General features: G+C 36.7%; 1 protein-coding gene across 3 annotated transcripts in view; it reads left to right on the top strand.

Annotated features, from left to right (window-relative positions):
* MKLN1 (muskelin 1) overlaps positions 1-15,562 on the top strand; it is a 411,699-nt gene that overhangs the window by 298,211 nt on the left and 97,926 nt on the right. For all 3 annotated transcript variants that reach the window (XM_064373441.1, XM_064373440.1, XM_021673780.2), the window contains 2 exons: positions 3,148-3,257; positions 5,093-5,285. In XM_064373441.1, the coding sequence (XP_064229511.1) occupies positions 3,148-3,257; positions 5,093-5,285 (303 nt within the window). The remainder of the gene's footprint in view (positions 1-3,147; positions 3,258-5,092; positions 5,286-15,562) is intronic.

Raw genomic sequence — 15,562 nt, 5'->3', positions numbered from 1 at the left:
GGACTTTTTACCCAGGTGTGATTTTGTAACATTCATTGGTCATTTAGAAAAAGTGGTTCACTGAATTATACAGATCTCCCAAATGTTGAAACACTTCATTATATATATTTTTTAAATCACATTTATTGATATTACATTCTATCTTGGACTTCTTACCCAGGTGTGATTTTATAATATTCATTGGTCATTTAGAAAAAGTGGTTCACTGAATTATACAGATCTCCCAAATGTTGAAACAATTCATTGTATATATTTTTAAAATCACATTTATTGATATTATATCCAATTTCATTTAAAAAATCTAAGTATTGGGAATCAGTTAAGCTCACAGTGGTGGGTACCTATCTTCCAAAATTCTAATTTTTCTCTTGAAAGCTTGATTTTTATCCTTGACAGCAAATAATCATTAATTGTTTTCCTTGAAATGACATGTAAATGTTTGGCAAATACCCAAATCTAAATAATCATAGCTTGTCTGTTTTTCTTTCAAGAATAAAATGGCATCTCATGAAAAATAAGTTGTTTTTTAAACTCACAACTTAAATAATTGTACAATTCCCTTCCTTGAGATAACCGTTATGCATTGGTACACCACAAAAAATGCTTCATATGAAATTCTCATTTTGTCGCAAAGGATATTGGAAAGATGTGTACTTAATGATGGGAGTTTAATAAAATTAAGTTTTTCTCTGCCTTCAGTAAAAATGAATTCTCTCTCTCTCTCTCTCTTTTTTAATTCTGCCAGTGTTTGGTGGTGAGGAGTACAGTGCAATTTGCACTTACTGAGCGCTACTAGTACTTTTTGGTACCATTAGTTAGGTACCAAGGTGCTAAAAGTTTTGCTTACCATTGCTTTTGTACTGTTTTGTTTTTTTTTTTTTTTTTTTTTTTTTTTTGAGACGGAGTTTCGCTCTTGATACCCAGGCTGGAGTGCAATGGCGCGATCTCGGCTCACCGCAACCTCCGCCTCCTGGGTTCAGGCAATTCTCCTGCCTCAGCCTCCTGAGTAGCTGGGATTACAGGCACGCGCCACCGTGCCCAGCTAATTTTTTGTATTAGTAGAGACGGGGTTTCACCATGTCGACCAGGATGGTCTCGATCTCTTGACCTCGTGATCCACCCGCCTCGGCCTCCCAAAGTGCTGGGATTACAGGCTTGAGCCACCGCGCCCGGCCTTTTGTACTGTTAATGCAATGTTGGTATTATTAAAAGGCTAGAAAAACGTTTATTATGTTATTATGAAAAATAGTTATTTTGAAAAATAACTAGTGTTGTTATTTAAAAAACATAGTTTTGACTACATGGGACCTCCGGAAAGAATATATACCATTGGGATTTTGATTGACATGATGTAAAATTTATAATTAATTGGAGAAAACTACATGTTTACAACATTGAGTTTTCCTATATACGAACATAGTATATTCTTTCATTTATTCAATTATTCACTAAAATTTTATATTTTCTTCTAAATATTGCATATTTGGTCTATTCTGAGACATTTTCAGCTTCTTTTTCCTTTATAAATAGGATTTTTTGAGTTATATTTTCTAATTGGTTATTGTAAGTATAGGAAGAGTTGATTTTTGTGTGTTTACCTTGTTTACAAACTTAAAAAAAATTTTTTTTCAATTGAATCTCCTTTTTTTTTTTTTTTTGAGACAGAGTCTCACTCTGCCACCAGGTGCCAGGCTGGAGTGCAGTGATGCGATCTCTGCTCACTACAACCTCTGCCTCCTGGGTTCAAGCAATTCTCCTGCCTCAGCCTCCTGAGTAGCTGGGACTACAGGCGCGTGCCACCACACTCAGCTAATTTTTGTATTTTTTAGTAGAGACGGGGTTTCACCATGTTGGCCTAGATGGTCTTGATCTCTTGACCTTATGATCCACCCGCCTCAGCCTCCCAAAGTACTGGGATTACAAGTGTGAGCCACCACGCCCGGCCTGAATCTCTTTTTTTTTTCCTTTGAGACAGTCTTATTCTGTTGCCCAGGCTAGAGTGCAGTGGCATGATCGCGGCTCCCTGCAACCTCCGCCTCCTGGGTTCAAGCAATTCTCTTGCCACAGCCTCCTGAGTAGCTGGGATTACAGGCACGCACTACCATCCCTGACAAATTTTTTCTATTTTTAGTAGAGACGGAGTTTCACTGTGTTGGCCAGGCTGGTTTTGAGTTCCTGGCCTCAAGTGATCCTCCTGCCTTGGTCTCTCAAAATGCTGGGATTACAGGCATGAGCTACTGCTCCCGGCCCTCTTGAATTTTTTTAGATAGGTCATTTTTAAATTATAATTTGCCTTTCTTGTTTGTTTTTTTTCTTATTGCACTGCCTGAGACCTCTGATTAATGTCAAATAGTAGAGATATTAGACCTCTTTGTCTTGTTCTGACTTGAGTGGGAATACTTAGTATTTTTCCATTAGGTTTGATTTTTAAGGTTTTTGATGCTTTTTAAAAAATCTAGGTAAGGAGATTTCCTATTGCCTTATATTGCTTATATATTTAGGAGTTAAAAAAATAATGTATTAAAGTCATCAAATGTGTTTTTTCTTTTATTTTGTTAAGGTGGTAAATTACATTAATATAGCTTCTATTATTTCTTAAACCACCATTTTTCCATTCCTGGAATGAGATCTGTTTGATTACAGTGAAAATCTGATTGAACTTTTTGCAACTTTTCCCCCTTTAATTTGTGATTAAATATGTATTAATAGCTGAGATTGGCCTTAAGTCTTTTTTCTTCTTCATTGGATTTAGGGTTATGCCACTGATACATAATTGAACTTTCAGTCTCTTTCAGTGTTCTGGTGTAGGCTAAATTCTAAAGTAATTTTTTGCTGCTTGTACGTTTGGTAAAATTTACCTGTTAAATCATCTAATTCTGGTGGCATTTATTTGGGGGTAGACATATGAACATTTTGAATTTATCTTACAGTGTTTTTATTAACTAAGGAAATCTTATGTTGGAGTGGGTCATCTGTTTCGTTTTACTATTTTAGCCTTAGCACCATGCTAGTCATGTAAAAGATGCCCAGAAAATGTGTTCAGTGAATCCTTATAAGGTTGAATAGTGATTTTTACTTTGCTGAAGTTTTATTTGAACTGTGTTAATTAATATTTTTCTTCTTCTTTCTGTTTTTTTCTTCTTAAAGTTCCACTCTTGTCCTGGGGACCCAGCTTTAACTTTAGCATCTGGTATGTTGAACTTAGTGGCATTGATGATCCTGATGTAGTACAACCCTGTCTCAACTGGTATAGCAAGGTAGGACTGTATTTTAAATCCTGACTTTAATGCCTATAAAAGGAGAGTGGTGTCAATCTCTTGTCTTCATTGAGAATAATTAAAAATATTTAAAATAATAATAATAATAATAATAAGCTAACATTTAATTAAGCACTTCCAGTCTGCCAGCTTTTAAGCAAATCACTCATTTAGTCATTATCACTCTTATGAGACAGGTACAGTGATTATCCTCATTAGTTTATAGATGAAGAAATGAAGCACAGAGAGATTAAATAGTTTGCCTAGGGTCACACAGTTGTAAAGTGTATGAGCCAATATATGAACTCAGGCAATTGGACTCCAGAGTCTGGTTTTATATTATTATTTCCATTTGACTCTGAATTTTGTTTTTTTGCTTGTATTGATATAAATACTTAAAACATAGTTTTTGGTGGGATAGTTTTGCACCCTAATGGAAAATTTAAGATGTGGATGTAATTTAAACTCCTAAAGTAATCAACAGGGTTAAAATATATTGCTGTTTAATATAACTATAGTATATGTTGTTACATAGTAGTTATGTAGATAAATCTTTTTTAGAGGCCAAGAGTAAGAAACTATTCATGTAAAAATAGCTATAGAATCACTGATTTGTGTTTCAAATCTTATACATCTTCCTAAACTCATTACTTTATGTTCTTGCCTTATTAAAGGGTAATAATGCTTATAAAGAAATCATTGTTGTTTGATTATCATGTAGGTTTCCATGTCGTCTGTTTGTGTAGTGGTATACTTAGGATTTTTGAGGTAATCCCAGAACATATTTTTGAAGTTGAGATTTTTTTTTTAAATCCCTTTTATAAGATTGTATTTTTGGCATCCATCCTATTAGGGGAAAATTTTAATAAATTAAGTGCCTACCTTTTGGATTCCAGTTAATTGAGATGTTGTCTAATTTATAGCTGCTTAATAGATAAGGTAGTTCAGGTTTAGAAAACAATTAAATTGGGCTGGGCACAATGGCTCATGCCTGTAATCCCAGCACTTTGGGAGGCCTCAGCAGGTGGATCATGAGGTCAGGAGTTCGAGACTATTCTGACCAACATGGTAAAACCCCATGTCTACTAAAAATACAAAAATAAGCTGGGCGTGGTAAGTCATGCCTGTAACCTCAGCTACTCAGGAGACTGAGGCAGAAGAATTGCTTGAACCCCAGAGGTAGGTGGGGGTTGCAGTGAGCTGAGATTGTGCCACTGCACTCCAGCCTGGGAGACAGAGCAAGACCCTGTCTCAAACAAACAAACAAACAACAAAAAAAAAAAACAAAAGAAAATGATTAAATTTAGTCTCTTTTTGATGATTTTTGAGTCATAATACCTGTTTGTAAATTTGAAATACTCGTATACTTGGTAATACTTGTCATTCAAATAATATTTTTTTTAAAAACCAAAAGTAGAGAGCATAATATAATTTATGTGGATTATTTAATGTCTTTTTGTGCTCTCAGTACCTGCATTGTAATGGGATTAATAGATGCTATGGGAGTAATAATTTTTACAATCTTAAGTGGAGTTTAAGAAATAGATATTCTGCTTCTTTTCTTCAAAGTTGAGGCTCTGGAATTAGGTTTGGTTTAATCACTTTTGGCTACATACTTTGTGACCTTGGGCAAATTATTGCAACAGGCCAAGCTTTAGTTTTGCTCTTTAAACGAGCCAAATAATGATACCTAATGAATCAGGTTAGTACACTGCTTGGCACATAGTATTAATAAATGCTCAGTGTAGCTTAGTTATTTTTACTGTTGTTACTATTTCCTACAGTATCATCTAACCAAATCTCTTCTTTCCATACTTACTCTTGTGTTCTAGTAGTACCGTGAACAGGAAGCTATTCGCCTTTGCCTAAAACACTTTAGACAACACAACTATACAGAAGCTTTTGAGTCACTACAAAAGAAAACCAAGATTGCCCTGGAACATCCCATGTTAACAGATATTCATGACAAGCTGGTATTGAAGGGTGATTTTGATGCTTGCGAAGAGTTGATTGAAAAAGCTGTAAATGGTATGAAACTTAGATTGGTTATTAGGTTAATTTCAAGTACATACAGGAAACTGTTTATCAAAAAGAATATAGGCTTATGCCAGTTATTACTCTAATTTTTTTTTTTTTACTCAAAGATTGTTAGCTCTTTGGATTAGGGACTTCTTTCATGTAAGATAGATCCATGATGTAATGAGACTAAAAAAATGAAATGTAGTTGAACTCACATATAAATTTAAGTTGTCATCTTGGGAAACCATGCACTTACAAATGATAACATTAACTAGCATTAAATCATATTAGAAATACTATTTTGATATTGATATCCAGTATTCATTAACAGTGTAACTTTGAGAAGGGGGGCTAGATAATTAAAAATGTTATAACTAAACAATTATATATAATGAACAAAGAGATTTATATTGAAAATAACTTCCTTGTGGTGTAAATGCCATATAATTGCCAATTTTCTTGTGTGGCCTGTAATCTGGAAATGTGAATATTTGAACATGTATATTAATCTCCTAGGGTAGTAGCTTTGGAGGGTAACATTTGAATATTTAAGGTCTGGTGTGTTTTATTATTTAAAATAAAAAGGGTCTCTGTTGCTTATAGTATGACTTTTTTTTTTTTTAATCTTCACAGTAACTTTCATAGTGACAAAGAACAGAATAGCTGTACAATATAAAACTTGAGGAATTGAATTTGGTGCATCCTTTATAGAAAGAAATAAGAAATAATAGATTTTTCAGTGGTTTGCTTTCATTATTTTCATTTTATCACTGTTATCATCATCTATTATTAGGTACTCATATTTATCAGCTATTGGGTAACTTTAAAAAAACCAGACCCGTACTGCCTTCTTTGAGTTAAAGTTAACTTAAAATGAATTGCTTTGAGCTCCACTTTTTAAAATATGACAAATCTGCTTCTAAGCCTTGTACATTGTTAGTGCTTACTTGATTGATGATGATACTTGCAAATAAATGATTGGTATGTTTGAAATTGAGTATTATTTTGGAGTATAAACAAATAAAACACATATGAAAACTAATCTCTTACCAAACCTTTAAAATGCTACCAGTAAAAGTATATATGTATGTATGCCATTTCTAGGAGTGAATTCTGTATTTTTTTTTAACCTCATAGGATGAGGGAGGAATAGGGAATTTTAGGGCTTTTTTGTTTTGTTTCAAGTATTTATGATTAAGGCCTTTAATATTAAGGGAAAGTGAAACAGCCACAGGCAACTCTATACAATTAATAGGCTAAAAACAGTTAAATTTTAAAGCTCTCTTTAGTGACATACTTACTCAGTTGGTTAAGATTAACTGATAAAATCTTGTGCAGCTTTGATATCTACAGAGACTTAATTTATCCTTTGGCTCTAGAAAGGAACCAAGTTTAGAGAAATTGGTAGTTGCTTCCTGAAACTTACAGCTACATCATAGTTTTTGTACTATTAATACTATGGGCTCTCCTAAACTGGCCTGGAACCCTGTTAGTTAATAAACATTCCTTTCAGGGTTGTTCAGTTTGCTTCTGACCTCATTGATGATGATTTGTTGGACAAATAAGGAAGTAAACAGTGCCGAGTTTTTTGGCTTCTGCTCTACTAAAAACATAGCAGAGAAGGACAAGAAGTTCCTTCCTGCTAAATAGGAAGATCTAGGGAATCAAAAAAATCTCTGTCAAGCTTCTTATAATGGAGGATACAAAAACTACTTTTAGTGTTTTTAATATATTACTTAATATGATCTTTAAGTATTGTCTGTACTTTAAGAAAGTGTAAGGATGTATTTATTTCTCTAATAGACTTTTTGTTTGTCTAGAAACATCACTGTATTTACATATCATTTTATTAGAGGTGATTTTGGAACCAATAATTGCTGCTTCCTCTTTGCCATTGCAAGATCCAGTGATAATGGGCAAAAGTAATCACCTAGGGACAGGAAAGTTGTATTCAAACGTGTAGAGATTGTACTGAAAACCTTCCTTTGCTGAGCTTATCTTATTTGCTATAGAAAGAAAAATTTTCTTTTGTGAGTTAAGGGAAGGATAAAGTTTAATAAGGTAGTCATAAAGTTTCAACTTGAAATCTCTACCTTTCTCCCTCTGTCTTTCTCTGCACCTTTCTTTTTCTATTATCTCGTTTTAAAAAAATCTCTCCACTCTCATCTTTTGGATTGTGCAGGGTTGTAGGCATAGCTTGGAGATATTGCAGGTTTGGTTCCAGACCACTGCAATGAAGTGAATGACACAGTAAAGCAAGTTACACAAATTTTTTTACTTTCCCTGTGCATATAAAAGTTATGTTTCCACTCTACTGTAGTCTGTTAAGGTACAGTAGCATTATTTCTTTTTTAAAAAAATGGACATACCTTAACTTAAAAATGCTTTACTATCTGAGCCTTCAGTGAGTTATAATCTGTTTGCTAGTGAAGGGTCTTGCCTTAGTGTTGATGGCTGCTGGCTGATAAGGATGGTGATTGCTGAAGGTTGGTGCGATTGTGGCAGTTTCTTAAAATAAGACAATGAAGTTTGCTGCATCGATGGGCTCTGCCTTTCACATGAGAAGCAATTTCTCATCTATTCAAGTTTTATCATGAGATTGTAGTAGTTCAGTCACAGCTTCAGGCTCTACTTCTAATTCTAGTTCTCTTGCTATGTCTACCACACCTGCAGTTATTACTACTTCTGAAGTCTTTAACCCTCCACATCATCCATGAGGGTTGGAATCAACTTCTTCCCAACTCTTGTTAATGTTGATATTTTGATCTCTTCGCAAGAATCACGAATGTCCTTAATGGCATCTAGAATGGTGAATCCTTTCCAGAAGGTTTTAAATTTACTTTGCCCAGGTCCATCAGAGGAAACACTATCTATAGCAACTATAGCCTTACAAAATGTGTTTCTTAAATAAGACTTTCTTGAAAGTCTAAATGACTCCTTGATCAACAGGCTGCAAAATGAATGTGTGTTAGCAGGCATGAAAACATTAATCTCTCTGTATTTTTCCATCAGAGCTCTTGGTTGACCAGGTACATTGTCAGTGAGCAGTAATATATTGAAAGAAATCTTTTTATTTTTCTGAGCAGTAGGCCTCAACAGTGGGCATAAAATTTTCATTAAACCATTCTGTACACAGATGTGCTATCATCTAGGCTTTGTTACTCCATTTGTAGAGCACAGGCAGAGCAGATTCAGCTTAATTATTAAGGGCCCTAGGATTTTTCAGAATAGTAAACTAGCATTGACTTCTACTTAAAGTTACCAGCTGCATTAGCCGCTTACAAGCGAGTCACACTATCTTTTGAAGCTTTGAAGCCAGGCATTGACTTCTCTATAGTTATGAAAGTTCTAGATGGCACCTTCTTTCAATAGAAGTCTACTGGACTGTTTTGTCTACATTGAAAATCTGTTTAGTGTAGTTGCCTTTATAATCTTAGCTAGATCTTCTAGATATTAATAACTTGCTGCAGCTTCTATAATAAATCAGCACTTGTGGTTTCACTTTGTGCTTTTATGTTATAGAGATGGCTTCTTTTTTTAAACTTTGTGAACCAACCTCTGCTAGCTTCCAACTTTTCTTTTGCAGTTTTCTGATTTCTCTCTGCTTTCATACACTTGAAGAGATTTAAGGCCATGGTTTGGATTAGGTTTTCGCTTAAGGGAGTGTTGTGACTGATTATCCAGACCATTCTGTCTCCATATTAACAATAAGTCTGTTTTGCTTTCTTATCAGTTATGGGTTCACTTTTAATTTCCTTTAAGAACTTTTCCTTCTCATTTACAACTTTGTCAACTTTAGTGCAAGAGGTCAACTTTCAGCCTGTCTTGGCCTTTGATATGCCTTCCTCCCTAAGTTTAATCATTTCTAGTTTTTGATTTAAAGTGAGAGATGTGTGTTGAACACTTAAAGGCCATGATAAAGTTATTAAATGGCCTAATTTCAGTCTTGTTGCATCTCATGGAATAGGGAGACCCACAGAGAGGGAGAGAAATGGGGGAACTGCTGCTTTATGGAGTAATCAGAACACACACATTTATTAAGTTCCCTGTCTTATAAGGGTGTGGTTCATGGTGCCTCAAAACAGTTACTACATTATTGACATCAAAGATCACTGATCATAGGTCACCATAACAATAGATATAACAGTAATGAAAAAGGTTGAAATATTGCAGGAATTACTGAAATGTGAGAGAGATGCAAAATGAAGAAATTCTGTTGGAAAAATGGCATCTGTAGACTTTTTTCATAGGTCACCATAACAATAGATATAACAATAATGAAAAAGGTTGAAATATTGCAGGAATCACTGAAATGTGAGAGAGATGCAAAATGAAGAAATTCTCTTGTAAAAATGGCATCTGTAGACTTTTTTCAATTTTTAAACACAGTATCTGTGAACCATGGTGAAGCAAAGCATTATAAAGGCATATGTATATTGAATTATCTTAATTGCTTTTCTTTTTTTTTTTAATTGTAATTTAGGTTCTGGGGTACATGTGCACATCATGCAGGATTGTTGCATAGGTACATACATGGCACAGTCGTTTGCTGCCTTCATCCTCACTTCACCTATATCTGGTATTTCTTCCCTCATTATCCCTCCCCACCCCCGCTGTCCCTCCCCTACCCGCCCCCCACTGGCCGCAGTGTGTGATGCTCCCCTCCCTGTGTCCACGTGTTCTAATTGTTCAACACCTGCCTGTAAGTGATAACATATGGTGTTTGGTTTTCTGTTCTTGTGTCAGTTTGCTGAGAATGATGGTTTCCAGATTCATCCATGTCCCTATGAAGGACACGAACTCATCGTTTTTTATGGCTGCATAGTATTCCATGGTGTATATGTGCCACATTTTCTTTATCCAGTCTATCGATGATGGACATTTGGGTTGGTTCCAGGTCTTTGCTATTGTAAACAATGCTGCAATGAACATACATGTGCCTATGTCTTTATAATAGAACAATATATAACTCTTTGGATATATACCCAGTAATGGAATTGCTGGGTCAAATGGTGTTTCTATTTCTAGGTCCTTGAGGAATTGCCACACTGTCTTCCACAATGGTTGAACTAATTTACACTCCACCAACAGTGTAAAAGTCTTCCTGTTTCTCCACATCCTATCCAGCATCTGTTGTCTCCAGATGTTTTAATGATCACCATTCTAACTGGTGTGAGATGGTATCTCAATGTGGTTTTGATTTGCATTTCTCTAATGACCAGTGATGATGAGCATTTTTTCATGTGTTTGTTGGCCTCATATATGTCTTCTTTTGTAAAGTGTCTGTTCATATCCTTTGCCCACTTTTGAATGGGTTTGTTTGTTTGTTTCTTGTAAATCTGTTTTAGTTCTTTGTAGATTCTGGATATTAGCCCTTTGTCAGATGAGTAGATTGCAAAAATTTTTCCCATTCTGTTGGTTGCCAGTTCACTCTAATGATTGTTTCCTTTGCTGTACAGAAGCTCTGCAGTTTAATTAGATTCCATTTGTCTATTTGGCTTTTGTTGCCATTGCTTTTGGTGTTTTGGTCATGAAGTCCTTGCCTACGCCTATGTCCTGAATGGTTTTGCCTAGGTTTTCTTCTAGAGTTTTTATGGTGTTAGGTGTTATGTTTAGATCTTTAATTCATCTGGAGTTAATTTTAGTGTAAGGTGTCAGGAAGGGGTCCAGTTTCTGCTTTCTGCACATGGCTAGCCAGTTTTCCCAACAACATTTATTAAACAGGGAATCCTTTCCCCATTGCTTTTTTCTGTGAGGTTTGTCAAAGATCAGGTGATTGTAGATGTGTGGTGTTGCTTCTGGAGCCTCTGTTCTGTTCCATTGGTGTATGTCTCTGTTTTGGTACCAGTACCATGCTGTTTTGATTACTGTGGCCTTGTAGTATAGTTTGAAGTCAGACAGCGTGATGCCTCCGGCTTTGTTCTTTTTGCTTAGGATTGTTTTGGCTATGCGGGCTCTCTTTTGGTTCCATGTGAAGTTTGAAGTCGTTTTTTCAAGTTCTGTAAAGGTCATTGGTAGCTTGAAGAGGATAGCGTTGAATCTATAAATTACTTTGGGCAGTATGGCCATTTTCACAATGTTGATTCTTTCCAACCATGAACATGGGATGTTTTTCCATCTGTTTGTGTCCTCTCTTATTTCACTGAGCAGTGGTTTGTAGTTCTCCTTGAAGAGGTTCTTTACATCCTTTGTTAGTTGTATTCCTAGGTATTTTATTCTCTTTGTAGAAATTGTGAATGAGAGTTCACTTTTGATTTGGCTCTCTGTTTGTCTGTTATTGGTGTATAGAAATGCTTGTGATTTCTGCACATGGATTTTGTATCCTGAGACTTTGCTGAAGTTGCTTATCAGTTTCAGGAGATTTTGGGCTGAGACAATAGGGTCTTACAAATATACAATTATGTCATCTGCAAATAGAGACAATTTGACTTCCTCTCTTCCTATTCGAATATGCTTTATTTCTTTCTCTTGCCTGATTGCCCTGACTAGAACTTCCAAAACTATATTGAATAGGAGTGGTGAGAGAGGGCATCCTTGTCTTGTGCCAGATTTCAAGGGGAATACTTCCAGTTTTTGCCCATTCTGTGTGATACTGGCTGTGGGTTTGTTGTAAATAGCTTTTATTATTTTGTGATACGTACCATTGATGCCTACTTTATTGAGGGTTTTTAGCATAAAGCGCTATTCAGTTTTGTCAAAGGCCTTTTCTGCATCTATTGAGATAATCATGTGGTTTTTGTCTTTAGTTCTGTTTATGTCACGATTACATTTATAGACTTGCGTATGTTGAACCAGCCTTGCATCCCTGGGATGAAGCCTACTTGATCGTGATGAATAAGGTTTTTGATTTGCTGTTGCATTCTCTTTGCCAGTATTTTATTGAAGATTTTTGCTTCAATGTTCATCACGGATATTGGCCTGAAGTTTTCTTTTTTAGTTGTGTCTCTGCCTGGTTTTGGTATTAGGATGATGTTGGTCTCATAAAATGATTTGGGGAGGATTCCCTCTTTTTGTATTGTTTGGAATAGTTTCAGAAGGAATAGTACCAGCTCCTCTTTGTAAGTCTGGTAGAATTCGGCTATAAAACTGTCTGGACCTGGGCTTTTTTTAATTGGTAGACTATTAATTACTGCCTCAACTTCAGCCCTTGTTATTGGTCTATTCAGGGATTCAACTCCTTCCTGGTTTAGTCTTGGGAGAGTGCAAGTGTCCAGGAATTTATCCATTTCTTTCAGATTTACTGGTTTGTGTGCAGAGAGTTGTTTGCAGTAATCTCTGATGGTAGTTTGTATTTCTGTGGAATCGATGGTGATGTCCCCTTTATCATTGTTTATTGCATCTATTTCATTCTTCTCTCTTTTCTTTTTTATTAGTCTGGCTAGTGGTCTGTTTTGTTGATCTTTTCAAAAAACCAGCTCCTGGATTTATTGATTTTTTGAAGGGTTTTTAGTGTCTCTGTCTCCTTCAGTTCTGCTCTGATCTTAGTTATTTCTTGTCTTCTGCTAACTTTTGAGTTTTTTTGATCTCGGTCCTCTAATTCTTTCAATTTTGATGATAGGGTGTCGATTTTAGACCTTTCCTTGCTCCTGATGTGGGCATTTATTGCTATGAATTTCCCTCTAGACACTGCTTTGAATGTGTCCCAGAGATTCTGGTATGTTGTGTCTTTGTTCTTGTTGGTTTCGAAGAACATCTTTATTTCTGCCTTCATTTCATTATTTATCCAGTCTACATTCAGGAGCCAGTTGTTCATTTTCCATGAAATTGTGCAGTTTTGAGTTAGTTTCTTAATCCTGAGTTCTAATTTGATTGCACTGTGGCCTGAGAGACTGTTTGTTATGATTTCCGTTCTTTTTCATTTGCTGAGGAATGATTTACTTCCAATTATGTGGTCGATTTTAGAGTAAGTGTGATGTGGTGCTGAGAAGAATGTATATTCTGTGAATTTGGGGTTAAGAGTTCTGTAAATGTCTATTAAGTTCGCTTTGTCCAGATCTGCATTTAAGTCCTGGATTTCCTTGTTGATTTTCTGTCTCGTTGATCTGTCTAATATTGACAGTGTAGTGTTAAAGCCTCCCACTATTATTGTGCGAGAATCTGAGTCTCTTTGTAGGTCTGTAAGGACTTGTCTTATGTATCTAGGTGCTCCTGTATTGGGTGCATATATATTTAGGATCGTTAGCTCTTCTTGTTGTATTGATCCTTTTACCATTATGTAATGCCCTTATTTGTCTCTTGTGATTTTTGTTGGTTTAAAGTCTGTTTTATCAGAGACTAGAATTGCCACCCCTGCTTTTTTTTTTGCTTTCCATTTGCTTGGTAAATCATCTTCTCTCCCTTTATTTTGAGTGTATGTGTGTCTTTGCATGTGAGATGGGTTTCCTGAATACAGCACACTGATGGTTCTTGGCTTTTTATCCAATTTACCAGTCTCTGTCTTTTGATTGGGGCATTTAGCCCATTTACATTTAAGGTTAATATTGTTATATGTGAATTTGATCCAGCTATTTTATTACTGGTTGGTTATTTTGCCCTTTGGTTGATGTAATTTCTTCATTGCATCATTGGTCTTTACCATTTGGTTTTTTTTTGCAGTGGCTGGTACTGGTTTTTACTTTCTGTGTTTAGTGCTTCCTTCAGGAGCTCTTGCAGGCAGGTCTGGTAGTGACAAAATCCTTCAGCAGTTGCTTGTCCATAAAGGATTTCATTTCTCCTTCACTTATGAAGCTTAGTTTGGCTGGATATGAAATTCTAGGTTGAAAGTTCTTTTCTTTAAGGATGTCGAATATTGGCCCCCACTCTCTTCTGGCTTGTAGGGTTTCTGCCAGGAGATCTGCTGTGAGTCTGATGTGCTTCCCTTTGTGGATGACCTGACCTTTCTCTCTGGCTGCCCTTAGTATTTTTTCCTTTGTTTCAACCCTGGTGAACCTGATGATTATGTGCCTCGGGGTTGCTCTTCTAGAGGAGTATCGTTGTGGTGTTCTCTGTATTTCCTGTATTTGAATGTTGGCCTGCCTTGCAAGGTTGGGGAAGTTCTCCTGGATAATATCCTGAAGATTGTTTTCCAGCTTGGATTCATTCTCCCCATCATCTTCCGGTACACCGATCAGGTGTAGATTAGATCTTTTCACATAATCCTATATATCTTGAAGGCTTTGTTCATTTCTTTTCTCCCTTTGTTCTCTTTTCTTGTCTTCTCGTTTTATTACATTGAGTTGATCTTCAATCTCTGATATCCTTTCTTCTGCTTGATCTATTCGGCTATTGAAACTTGTGTATGCTTCATGAAGTTCTTGTGCAGTGTTTTTCAGCTCCATCAAGTCATTTAGGTTCTCTAATCTGGTTATTCTAGTTAGCATTTCATCTAACCTTTTTTCAAGGTTTTTAGTTTCTTTGCATTGGGATAGAACATGTTCCTTTAACTCAGAGATGTTTGTTATTACCCAGCTTCTGAACCCTGCTTCTGTCAATCTGTCAAATTCGTTCTCCGTCCTGCTTTGTTCCCTTGCTGGTGAGGAGTCATGAACTCATGGTTAGGGAGAGACGTTCTGGTTTTTGATGGTTTCATTCTTGCGCTGGTTTCTCCTCATCTCTTGGATTTATATAGTTTTGATCGAAGGTAGCTGCTTGGGGGGAGGCAACCTTTCCTTTGCCTGCCTGCGGAGGCGCTGCTGGCCTGCCACAAATTCAGTGGAGCTGCTGCATCTTTTATTTACTCAGGAAAATTAGGCCGGTTTGTGTAATGGCGGCTTCCTTTCTGCCGCGAGTTGGAGCATTCCTGGTCTCTCTGATGTTTTTGGTGACTAACTCTGGAGTGAGAGTTTTTTGGCCTGCTGGGCTTTGTGCGGCGGCGGGGGACCCGTCCTGCTGTTTGGGCTGTTTCCCTGCCTTCCGTTCCCCTTCTTACTAGAGGGCGGGTAGCTTCGTTCCCATCGGGTTTTTAGCTTTCTTGGCGTCAGCCAGTGCTTTCGCCTAGATCTATGCTGACAGCCCCAGGGCCAAAGTTGCTGTTTTGACCTGTTTAGGCAGCTCGCTAAGGCTTTTCAGCCCTGCAAAGATCTCCTGTTCTGTGGGTTGTAGAGGGTTTGGGTAGAGCGCTGTATCCAAACCGAAATCCCAGAGGGGGAGATCCCCCCCAGTCCTCGGGTTGGTTGCGCGCTCCTCCTGGGTGGGGCAGTGCCCCACCTTGCTGCAACTTGCCCTATTTAGTTTATACCCACTGTCCGACCAGACCCACAAAATGAACCTCTTACCTCATTTGCAATTGTGGAGACCAGTCGGCCTCT

Source organism: Aotus nancymaae, unplaced genomic scaffold (assembly GCF_030222135.1).
Source record: "Aotus nancymaae isolate 86718 unplaced genomic scaffold, 86718_ANA_hifiasm-v0.15.2.pri h1tg000002l, whole genome shotgun sequence".
NCBI lineage: Eukaryota > Metazoa > Chordata > Mammalia > Primates > Aotidae > Aotus > Aotus nancymaae.
The sequence above is the reverse complement of the archived record's forward strand: the minus strand, read 5'-3'. Positions and strand labels throughout refer to the sequence as shown.